Source organism: Dasypus novemcinctus, chromosome 17, assembly GCF_030445035.2.
Source record: "Dasypus novemcinctus isolate mDasNov1 chromosome 17, mDasNov1.1.hap2, whole genome shotgun sequence".
Taxonomy (NCBI): Eukaryota; Metazoa; Chordata; class Mammalia; order Cingulata; family Dasypodidae; genus Dasypus; species Dasypus novemcinctus.
Window position 1 is genome coordinate 42603266 of NC_080689.1, and position 12994 is coordinate 42616259.

General features: G+C 38.4%; 1 protein-coding gene across 6 annotated transcripts in view; it reads right to left on the bottom strand.

Annotated features, from left to right (window-relative positions):
* ASB3 (ankyrin repeat and SOCS box containing 3) overlaps window positions 1-12994 on the bottom strand; it is a 171420-nt gene that overhangs the window by 116854 nt on the left and 41572 nt on the right. For all 6 annotated transcript variants that reach the window (XM_058278559.2, XM_071208834.1, XM_071208835.1 and 3 more), the window contains one exon: window positions 9298-9506. In XM_058278559.2, the coding sequence (XP_058134542.1) occupies window positions 9298-9493 (196 nt within the window). In that variant the 5' untranslated portion in view covers window positions 9494-9506. The remainder of the gene's footprint in view (window positions 1-9297; window positions 9507-12994) is intronic.

A 12994-nucleotide genomic window follows, 5' to 3' on the forward strand; every position in this document is an offset into this window, starting at 1 on the left:
TTCACAAAATCATATATACATACATATATCTGAGGAAAAGGGAAACAAAACCTACTAGACAATTATCAATGAAGAAAATAAAAGGCAACTCGCACTAAGGATGAGAATACTGAAGTCAGTTTGCTACAGAGTTGTGATTTTGAAAGACTTTAGCTATAGAAAAAAAATATATACATATATACATATATTTGGCTAACTTTAAAACCACCTGATGAGGAAGGTAACATTTTAGCAAAAGAAGCAATAGGTTGGGAGTAAGATTTGGGCTGGAATCCTGGCTCTGCCAATTACAATTTGGATTACATTGTGAGCAAATTACTTAAACTCAGGATCCTTAACAGTAAAACGAGGATAAAACAGCCAGCCCAAACCTCAATGTGGTTCAATAAAATTATGCATACAGTTTGAATTTTTATAAAACACTATAAATGCAGACAGATATGTAATCATTACAATATTTATGTGCTGGTACACTTGTCACAAATTTTATAAAATCTTCAAAATAATCATTCTAAGAAAGATTTCAGTAACCAATATAAATTACTTTTGGATATTCCAATGATAAACTGTGTTCCTTAGTTGATGTATGAGTTTTGCTCAAGGGATCTTACCTTTTTGCATTGGACCATCAACCACCACCCTCTTACTCTCTTTTTCTCCTTACAGGAGAGCTTCTTGGGAAAAACCGTATCTCAATAACTAAGCCATATTTTGATGAGCTCAAACAAATTTAAGATGAAGCAAGAACAAGAGTATAAACAAGCCTAGCTGGGCCCTGAGCCTCAGCAGAGTTATAACTCCTACTCTCCAGTTCGTTGGACTTACCCAGGTCAGGTAACAGGGAGGTGAAGATGGTCAACCACAACACCAGGGAACCGAGAGAGCCTACAACTGCAAGCAGGACAATCGTATTCATCAACCATGTGGGATCTAAGCCCCCTCTCAATATAGAGGTGGAGTGAACATCACCATCCCAGGGTCCACAGGATGGAGGAATAAAATATGGATTAAAGTAGACTTACTGGTATTCTACTATAGAACTATTTTGACTAGTAATGGAAGAAATTGTAGCATTAATGTGAAGAAAGTAGCAATGGTAGTTGCTGAGGGCCGGGAGAGGGAAGAAGAGATGTGATGTGGGGGCATTTTGGGGACTTGGAGTTGTCTTAAATGATATTGCAGGGACAGATGCTGGACATTATATATCCTTCTATAACCCACTGAACGTACTGGGGGAGAGTGTCAACTACAATGTATACTATAATCCATGTGGTGCAGCAGTGTTCCAAAATGTATTCACGAAATACAATGAATGTGCCACAATGATGAAAGAGGTTGTTGATGTGGGAGGAGTAAGGAGGTGGGGTGTGGGATATATGGGAATCTCTTATATTTTTTAATGCAACATTTTTTGTGGTGTATGTATCTTCAAAAAAAATACAATTTAAAAAATTAGTTAAAAAAAAGATCCTTATCACATTCCAAGATAACAAGCTTCATGAAACCTCAGCACCTATTATACCAAATTTCCAATACAGGAAAGAAGAGAAGTAAATTTATTTATACTAATATTTTAAACAGAAATCTAAAATGAAAATAAAATACATATACATGTTAAATTTCTAAGTGATTCTTACTACACTTGAACATACTTTTCCAATGCAACTGAAAAGACCACACACAGTTCTTAAGATGGAACCTGGATTTAAATTGAGGAGACAGTAAAGCAAAACTCTTCTAACCATTTTTTTTGTATAAGCCTAAGCATGTCCATATTTTTAGGGAACTAATAAAAGGTATCTTTTATGAATCTCTGGCAGTTTACTAACATCAGACAAAAGTTCAGGTAAGTAGAAATTATATAATAAAAGACAGTTTTATATATACCAGCTGTATTAGTCAGCCAAAGAGGTGCTGATACAGAATACCAGAAATGAGTTGGTTTTTATAAAGGGTATTTATTTGGAGTAGGAGCTTACAGATCCCAAGCCATAAAGCATAAGTTATTTCCCTTACCAAAGTCTTTTTCCATGTGTTGGAGCAAGAAGGCTGACAACATCTGCGAAGGTTCAGGCTTCCTGGGTTCCTCCCTTCCTCAGGTTTCTTTTTTCTGGGCTCAGGGTTTCTCTCTTCCTGGGGCTTGCTTCAGTTTCCTCTGTGAGTTTACTTCCCAGGGCTCCAGCTTAAGGCTTCAGCATCAAACTCCAACATCAAAAAACCCACAGCTCTGTCCTTTGCCATGTCCTTTATCTGCCAAGTTTCCACCCATCAAGGGGTGGAGGCTCAACGCCCTAATGACATGGTCCAATCAAAGCCCTAATCATAACTTAATTATGCCCAGGTACAGACCAGTTTATAAACATAATCCAATACCTATTTTTGGAATTCATAACTATATCAAACTGCTACAATCCATCCTCTGAATTCCAAAACATCACAATATTTTAAAAAACCTTAAATTAGTAACAACACAAGTACTAAATCATATAACAATCAATTTAAAGAAATATAGTTTGTCTTGGGGCAAAGTCCTGTCTGCTACAGACCTCTGAAATTTACAAAACAATTTATCTGTTTCGAATACACAAATGGACAGACATAGGATAAACATTTTCATTACAATAAGAAGAAACTGGGAGGGAAACATGACTCATAGGTCCTCTATTCATTAAACCTGCAGAGTATTCTCCATTCGATTTTAGTCTGAGAGTCATTCTTAAGATGATGGTTTCTTCTCCTTGGTGCCTTATGGGAACCCACCCTTTCCACATGCCTGCCCACCAGTTATTTTCTTGGTTCCACCCTCATCAAGCATCTGGGTGTAGACCAAGCTCCAGATCACCCTGCAAGAGTGTTGGGGAGATTGCCGCACCTCACCCAATCTTAGGGTTAGAGTCTTAACCCCCCTAGTACAGTGATGTGAGGACAACATTCCCCCTAATCTTTGGCATACAGGCTCATCCCTCTCAGAGCAATGAGTTGACCACCTGGCCTTCCCTAGCCTTTGGGGGACAGTCCACCCCTCAGACCTGTGGGGTGCTGACCTTCACTGCCCTAATCCTCGGGGAACATGCTCCACCCTCCCTGTACCCTGGAGCAACACAAAACTCTCCCAGAATATCAGGTAGGAATATCCACCCTCTTCAACTGCTGAGGCAAACTCACCCTCTCTGAACACATGGATAGGGTTCCTTTCTTGGCCCAAGGTGATGTCCTAATTCCAGATCTCAGCTTCCATTTTTTTCATCTTGAAGTCGTTTCCCCTTTAATCTCTCCTTTCCACGTTCCTTTTATTCATACAGCTCTCTCAAACAGTCTGTTTGTTTAGCATGCAGGAAACAGGGGTCCTAGCCATCATACAGTAAGACTTTCCACAAGTCTTTCCTAAATAGCTGCATCTTCAATCCTGATTTACCAGTTCCAAGTTTAGTTAAGTCCTCCAATGGGGCACTTTCATCTGGGAGCTTGATTTCCAGAGGCTTGGAATTTTCAGAATCAGTTTCTGATTTCTTTGTGCCTGACAGTTCAGTCCTCAGCATCTCTCTCTCATCTAGCATTTTGCTATAAGCTGCAAGCAGAAGCCAAGCTGCACTCTCCAGGTTTACTTTGGAAAGTTCTTCAGCTAAATGCTCAGTCTTACCATTTTGAAAATCTGCCTTCCATAAAACACTAGGAGTTAATCTTGCTAAGTTCTCTGCAACTTTAAAACACAGATCGCCTTTCCTCCAGTTTCCAATAATGGTTGCATCATTTACTTCTAAGACATCAAAAAAGTCTCTTTAGCATTCATATTGCTATCCAGAGTCTCTTCAAAACGACCTAGGCCTTTTCCATCAAGCATCTCAAAATTCCTCCAAAAAATACCCCATACCCACCCATTTATAAAACCATTCCTGCATTTCGGTAATTGCAAAAGCACTTCCCCATTCCTCGGTACCAAAAATGCCTAATACCAGAAATTGGTTGGTTTTTATAAAGGGTATTTATTTGGGATAGGAGCTTACAGATACCAAGCCATAAAACATAAGTTACTTCCCTTACTAAAGTCTTTTTCCATGTGTTGGAGCAAGATGGATGCTGACATCTGTGAGGGTTCAGGCTTCTTGGGTTGCTCCCTTCCTCAGGCCTCTTTATCCTGGGCTCAGTGTTTTACTCTTCCTGGGGCTTGCTTCTGTTTCCTCTGTGAGCTTACTTCCCAGGGCTCCAGCTTAAGGCTTCAGCATCAAACTGCAACATCAAAACTCCAATATCAAAAAACCCCCAACTCTGTCCTTGCTGTGTATTTTATCTGTGAGTCCCACCCAGCAAGGGGCCCTAATGACATGGCCCAATCAAAGCCCTAATCATAACTTAATTATGCCCAGGTACACCAGTTTACAAACATAATCCAATACTTATTTTTGGAATTCATAACTATATCAAACTGCTATACCAGCTGAGCCATAAGGTATAAGAGAATTATGAATCATACAAAACACAGATACAGAAAGCATAAAAAACAAGAGAAATGTCAAACGTACTTTGAAAACTTTTTTAAGATTAGCACATAATACCAAGTTACCTAGTAGAGGTAAAAGAATGCTTTTCTCATCATTTGAGCAAAAGAAACCTCATTTACTCTTGAATAGAGAAGCTGGGACTTCATCATCATTTAAAAATACCTCCTTATATGTAGCCTTATGCTAGGCAGACCTTGTACAAAGCAGTCAGCTATCATTCCTTACTGATCAAAGTTCATGAACTTGAATCATCCAGAAAAGTTTAAATCATGCTCTTTTTTAAAAGGCAGGGGATTTAAAAGGTGGGGAATGGGGGGGGGGGGTGCAACTAGGGAAGTATATAAAACATTCCTAATCTGATTTTTCTAGTTAGGGAATCAGAAAGACAATCTGATAAAGTTTTGGGCATCAGTTCTGCAAACCCTACTTGGCATTTGCCTTACCCTTGTGTACACACTACACATAAATTAGATGTATCCAGAGTTTATTTCATAAAGGTGAACTCTAATAAAAACCTACTGAGGAAATTTTATTTGACCATTTATATAAACTCTTCACATAGCTAACAATGTGTGGTTATCTTACCCACCAACAACATCAAGCTCAAAAAAACTATAGCCATTAATAATGAAAGGATATGGCAGTTCAAATACCTTTAGTCAAAAGCATACCTAAGTTTACTCAGCAGATAAAGTGGGGGAAATTGCAACCTAAATACTATTCTGATGTGGAAAAGACATAATAGTAGATTGGAAATGAGATTTTAACAAGAAAAGAAGAGTCAAACTTATAACTTTGTCACTAGAGATATTTTGGGAACTCAAACTATACAGTTACATTCAAATAGAGTCTAAAAAACATATGTAAGGGAAGCAGTCTTGACCCAATGGATAGGGCGTCCGCCTACCACATGGGACGTCCGTGGTTCAAACCCCGGGCCTCCTTGACCCATGTGGAGCTGGCCCATGTGCAATGCCAATGCGTGCAAGGAGTGCCCTGCCACGCAGGGGGGTCCCCGCGTAGGGGAGCCCCACGCGCAAGGAGTGCACCCTGTAAGGAGAGCCGTCCAGCATGAAAGAAGGTGCAGCCTGCCAGGAATGGCACTGCACACACGGAGAGCTGACACAGCAAGATGACACAACAAAAAGAAACACAGATTCCCAGTGCCGCTGATAAAGATAGAAGCGGTCACAAAAGAACATACAGGGAATGGACACAGAGAGCAGACAACTGGGGGGGAGGGGGAGGGGAAAATAAATAAATTTAAAAAATAAAAAAATAAAATTTTTTAAACATGTAAGCTTTTTAAATTTGAAATGTAAATAAGGCTATTTTTTCTAATATCTTCAAACATTCAACTACAATAATTTCTTTTTAAGATTTATTTACTTATTTCTCCTCATCCCCTCCTCCTGCCCTACTGTTTTTGCTGTCTATGTTGTCTTCTCTTCTCATTTTCTCCCCTTTAGGATTCATTTGGGATTTGATCCTGGAGACCTCTGATGAAGAAAGAGGTTCCCTGTCAATTGTGCCACTTCAGTTCCTAGTTTCTGCTACACTTCATCTTGACTCTCCCCTTGTCTCTCTTTTGATGCATCATCATCTTGCTGTGTGACTCACTTGTACAGGCACTGGCTCACCACGTGGGCACTCGTGTGGGCACTGGCTCACCGTGCGGGCACTGGCTCACCACGCAGGCACTCATGTGGGCACTGGCTTGCCACGTGGGCATGCTTTCTCTTCTTCTTTTTCACCAGGAGACCCCAGGGATCAAACCCAGGTCCTCCTATATGGTAGGCAGAAGCTCTATCAGTTGAGCCACATCTGCTTCCCTATAATACTTTAAATATGTGACTTTTAAAGCAGTCATGACAAACTTCCAGTATCATGATTTGGGGCATTTAGCCTTGCCATCCTCATTCCTTAAGACAAGCAAACCAAAACATTATAAGGATTATTTTCTTTCCTGACCTATTCCATGAGGTAATGCTTTCCTCTGAGGAGCCATGGACCCTGAAGTCTAAATTTTGAGTACCAATATATATTTGGTAATGATAAGTAGCTAGGGGAAAAGAGAGTCTAAACTTCCATGATCAATGAAATAAAAACGGGTTACTAAAAATTATTATAATCCAACTCAGTTTAAATTAATTAACTAAATGGTATAAATTTTCACTTCAATTAAATGTTGGAAGCAGAATATGGTGGAAAGAATATGGGTTTTAGATCAGAGGGATTAGGATTCAAATAAAATCCCTTAGGTTATTATGAAAACTTTTACAAGTCTGAGCCTTGGTGTATTATTTTTTGTTTGTTTTTTAAAACTATATAAGTTTTAGGTTTACAGAAAAATCATGCAGAAAATATAGAGGTACCATATATCCACGCTCACAAACAGTGTTCCCTATTATTAACACTTTGCATTAGTGTGTTAACTTTGTTACAACTAAAGAAAGAATATTACTATAATTATATTATATTTATACCATTAAATAATGGTATATATTAGGGTACACTGTTTATGCTGTACAGACCTATGTGATTGTTTTTACATTTTTACTCACAACATATACACAACCTAAAATTTCCTGTTATACACATTCAAATATATAATTCAGTGGTGTTAATTATATTCACAAAGTTGTACTACCATCACCAACCTCCATTACCAAAATTTCTCCAACAACACAAACAAAAACTCTGTACCAATTAAGTATCAACTAATCATTTCCTATCCCTACCCTGGCCCCTGGTAAACGAGATTCAAGTTTCTGAGTCTATGAATTTGCTTATTATAATTATTTTATATCAGTGTGCTGATAAATGTTTAACAACCAGATCTCCGGGGGAACGCCCAGGTTTGTAAGCATTGGTTGATTTCTGTGCTGTTAGTACTCCCACCATGGCCAATTTGTAGCTACCAGCCAGAAATCACTGCACGCAGAGTTATATGCAGTGACATGCCATTTCTCTCTACCACATTATTCTGTTCTATTTCTCAATAACAATTTTACCTTTGGAATTATCTTGTCTAATTGTTTAGGTATGTAATGCTTGTCTCCCCTAACCAGAATATAAGTACGCATGAAGGAGGGAACTTGTCTGTCCTGTTTTCTCTTCAAAAGTGGCTGACGCACTACAGGCACTCAATAACAATTTGATGAATGAATAAAATAAAACAGCAAATGAATTCCACCATCGAGAATTTAGTCTGACTTTTGTGTTTTAATTTTCTTTATCACAGAAAGTATCCTTGAAGTGCTTTTAGAGAAAAGGGTGAAAGGACCCATAAGCATTGGCCTATACAGTATAATACTAGAGAACATAGCTTTCTACTTAAGTTCAAAAGCTTTACATTGGAGAATTTCCTTGAGAAAATTGATGAAATTTCAGCTATGATAAGTCACTATAGTGTCTCTCTATGTTCAAATTTAATCAACCAATAGCTACCACTTACAATAGTAAACACCCTTTATCAGTAACTCTTTTCACCTTATAACCACCTTACGCAATTGCTATTATCAACCCAGCTTTACAGAAAAGAAACTTGACAAAGGTCACACATTAGTAAGGAACTGAAATTTGATCCCAAATCTTATCTGACTCCAAAGCCCATCCTATACCTTGCAGTCTCCAAATTTATTAACAATAAATATATTTCCTAATGATTTTATTAGCTTCTAAGGGATACTGCAAGAATATGTACTATAAATACAAAGTTCAAGCAACTGAAAAGATTCCCAAAATTAAGGAAGAAAACTGAAAAATAAAATACACCCTTCATAACACTGCTCCTTTTGAGAAAGGAAGAAAGAATAAGCATGACCAGTGGCTAGCAACTGTTCACATTAAAACAGCAAGCTGGAGCTGATGCTGCTCATGCAGTTGACCACCCGGCCTCCCACATGGGAAGTCCCAGGTTCAGTTTCCAGTGCCTCCTAAACAAAAAACAGACATATAATGAGCAAACATGAGCGAAGGGAAAAAAAAACCACAATGAGCAAACAGATAAGGGAGCTATTGTTGGGGGGGTGAGGCAGGGGGCAGGGACAGGGTTGTAGAGAAGTGGGGTGTGCACGGTATTGAAGGCCAGGACACACGAACTATGAGAAGGAAGTTGGTTTATTTCGACCCGCCGGACTCTTGTCCTAATAATAACCAAGCCCCGAATAGCATTTTTCCGTCCCTTTTATACAGAGGTTTAAGATTAGGGAGACAAAGGATGATGGTATGCAAACGGACCTTTGGTTAGTTTCTTCAGTGTTTGATCTGAGTATCAGATAGGTTATTTCCTCCAGATGAGTTGCATATTCCCCACATTCCAAGCCAGCTTGGATTTAGCATATCTTCCACATTCCATCTGGATGTAACCTTGAATACATCTTCAGTCTTACATCCTTTCTGAACATTCAAGGACCGGAGGGCCTATATTACTTATTTGGACTTTTAGGGACTAAGTACACTTGGAAACAATTTTGAATTTATGCACAAGCTATATCAACAGCAGGCTTATTTTGCCACATCACCTGACTAAGGCAATAAAAATAGGCAAAAAAAATAAATAAGGCAACAAGCACATTCATAGAAAGGATACCATTTATAGATGTCCAACTACAACACTACACTGATGTAATCCAAGTCAGGCAACCTTACCATCCTTAATAAATAAATAAGCAGTTATTTTATGACTACAGAAGGAGGAAAATACTACTGTTAAATAAATCTTGTATTACCTTTTTTTATGCTTTACTAATCCAGCTTGTCAGCATAACCCCCCAATACCTTAAATTTACTTTACCTGCATGAATTAACATCCGCAAACATTCTATAGAGTTGTGATAGGCTGCTTCATGAATTGGCATCCATCCCCTGTTATCAGCAACATCAACACTACGTCCCTTTTTGAGTAGTTTCCTTAAGACTTTGACATTGCCTTGCCTGGCAGCAAGTCCAACTGCAGAGCACGTGTCAGAGTAAGATTCTGTAAAATCCATTCTGCTGACCAGTCTACAAGACAAGGCAGAGAGAAAATTCAGTAGTCAATAAAACAACTGCAGATCACAGTGGGCCTGGCTTGTCTAGTATCTTCCACATTATTATTGAGGAAGAGCCCAAAGGAGAGAAAGCAGCCTATCCTGATACAGATTCCGTAAAAATTTAAATAAGGAATTCTGTTTGGAGACTTAGGATTCCTTGGAATTTTGTTTATTGAAGCTATCAAGGGAGTTTTAGTGTTCTTTCTTTGCTCCTTTGGAAATGATGTCCGCACAGCTACTTCCAGCAGGCTACTGATCCTATTCATTCCCCAACAAATGCACTCACTGGTGCTCTATGAGAATAATGAATCCAAAATGCAGAGATGGCCATTTAACTATCAACAGTACTCAACCTCAAGAATTTGTTCATAGCCCTCTATAGAAAAGAGCAAAATCCAAAAGACTAGTGTGATGGTTCAAAGCTATATGGACCTCAGAAAATCATGTTCTTAAAGCTAATCCATTCCTGTGTTCTAAAATTATTCTAAGTAGAAACCTTTGGATCAGGTTACATCAGTTAAAGCATGGCCCAGGGTGGGGTCTTAATCCTCTTATTGGAGTTGTTCATAAATAGGAATGAATATGGAGAAAGAGAGAGAGTCACGGAAGCAAGAAGTTGAAAGGAATAAAACCTGGAAGGTAAGGGAGAGACTAGAAGACAGTGCCATGTGCCTTGCCATGTGACAGAGGAGTCTAGAATCACCAGCAGCCAATCTTCAGGAAGAGGACATCATCACCTTGATGGTGCCTTGATTTGGACAGTTTCACAGTCTCAGAACTGTAAGCTCATAAACTAATTAATTCCCATGATAAAAGCTAACCCATTTTATGGTATCTGTATACAAGAGCTTTAGCAAACCAGAACAGCTAGAAAAAGGAGAGAAACATTTATTGAAAAGAACAAAGATGAACAGTAATTCTAGCTTTCTTGACTCTGCTGGCTCTTTCCAGAGAGGGCTAAACACTCAAGTGTTCCATCCTTGTTACAGTGCAACTAACTGAAAATCTTCATAGCATACTGTGCTCCTCATCATTATCTCCCTTCAAATTGCATTTCAATTCCCCTGGAGTCAGCATCCAGTATAGCTCTCAGTATATAACTCTTCTCACAGAGACAGTTTCTTGTTAGTCATACTATAAAACAAGTTGGCTGGGCTGGATTCGGCTGGATTCAGGATTGTTAGGAGGCTGGTTATCTCCTAAGGGAGAGTCCTTAACACTTCCATTCTGTCCCTCCTCTTAGTTTTGCTAATTATCTTAGGAACTGGTTCAGGAAATACCAACAGTATATCTAGTCCAATCCAGGTGAAAAACTTTCTAGAGCCACATTCTAAGTAAGTCTTCTAAAAAGGAAGGTTCTAAGGAAAGAGATTAAAAGAAAACACAGCATTTCCTATGGTAAATTTAAACTTAACAAGTCACATTTAAATATAAAGCTGTAACTGAAGAAGTTGATTCCATAGCAAGCCAAACAACTAATTTAGCTATGGATTAATTTGATCAGATAATCTGGCCCATTACTAAGGAAAGAAAAGACGTGGTGCAGAACACTTAATTATTTAATTAATAGCTGTTTACTGGGTACCAACTATATGTCCAACAATGTGCAGTATATAAAGATGACTAAAGACAGGGATTTTTCCTCAGTTGTTTACAATCTAATAGGAATGCAAATACGATTCAAGACAGAAAGTAGAAAGGGCCCCAAGTTAAAGGATAGTTAAACGAAGTAGAGAGGGGAAGCATATGTGGCTCAAGTGATTGGGCTCCTGTCTACCATATAGGAGATGGTTTGACTCCCAGCACCTCCTGTTGAAGGCAAGCTGGCCCGTGCAGAAAACACCCATGTGGAGAGCTGGCACAAGATGACACAACAAAAAGAGACACAGAGGACAGACAATAAGAGACCACGGAGCTGAGGTGGTGCAAGAGATTGAGCACCTCTCTCCCACTCCAGAAGGTCCCAGGATCGGTTCCCTGTGCCACTTAAAGAGAAGACAGGTAGACACAGAAGAACAAACAGCGAATGGACACAGAGCAGAAAACGGGGGGGGGGCGGGAATTTTAAAAAATAAACCTTAAAAAAAAAAAAGGTAGAGACTACACCAGCTAGATGACAGTAGATACTAGATGGACTGTATAGGATAGAACATACAACAATGGGTAGAAAGAAGAACATTTTGAGACAGAAAAAAACAGCTTAGCCAAAACTGTGAAAATGAACAAGCAAGGGTGAGTGAGGGAGGAAGAAACAGTTTACTTTGCCTGGGGAAATTAGGTAAGCAAAAAAGAATAGGAAATGAGGTTGGAGAGGTAGCTGAGACCCAAATTTAGAGGATCTTGAATGCTAAGGTAGACTTTTTTGAACCACACTAACCTCCAGCTAAGAGCATCACATTCCAACTTCATAAGAGAGAGTGAATCACATACACTTTACACTTCAGGGCAATTTATCAGCATATACATCTAATACCAAAAAAGCTTGTTTTCCACATAGGAAAAAGTGGGTAAGACACATATATACATACTCAAGACCCCACTCCAAAGAAACTAAAACAGATATAAACAGATATGATTCTCTTTCAAATTGTATTAGTTTTCTCACAGTTACTAATAACATTAAGGGATCCAAATTCATAGGCAATGGCATGAAAAAAGTATCAGAACTGGGTAATATCTTTGAGATTCTTAAAGGGAGAAGTCAAAACAAATGTACTACAGCAGGATCATACTCTTCAACCCTGAATACCAACTAGCTAACATGAATAAAACGTTTATAAGGTTCCCCCTTTTTAAAAACCTTTCTATATTCTAGATATAACAGATAAAGAATAAAGACTCAAACAACCAGATTCGAAACCTCAACTAGATACGGGGTTGGTGAAAAAAATAAAAGCCACAAAAAACAATTTTGAGATAATTAAGGAAATTTGAATATGGAACAGATACTTGATGGAATTACTGTTCCATTTCTTAGGTGTGACAAGAATATTAGGTTATTAGGTTATTCTGAAAAGATACATATAGAAGTATTTAACTGAGAAACATCAATATAAAAGCAACTTCCAATGTTTTAGATAAAAAAATATAAACAGAAAAAGAAGAAAAGTAACTGCAACAAAATATTAATTACCGGATCTAAGTGGAGGACAGTGAGTTTCCACTACACTTTTTTCTATATGTTTGAGATTTCTCAAAATAAAAGGTTGGGATGGGTGGGATTAACCATCCGAGGAAACGTAAAGCTATAACTTGAGAAAAAATGAAGAAAACCTTGTTATTCTGAAACTAAGTGTGGTTGGTTGTTTTTTGTTTTTGTAGCACTTTCCTACTGACTTTGAGTTACTCTTGGAACCTGGCCGTTTGAGAGTTCTTCTATAAAGCTAAAGCCCATGAGGTAATGAAAAAGTCTCAGAAAAGAAACTGGAAACCTAGAAAACATTTTAGAGAAAAACTTAT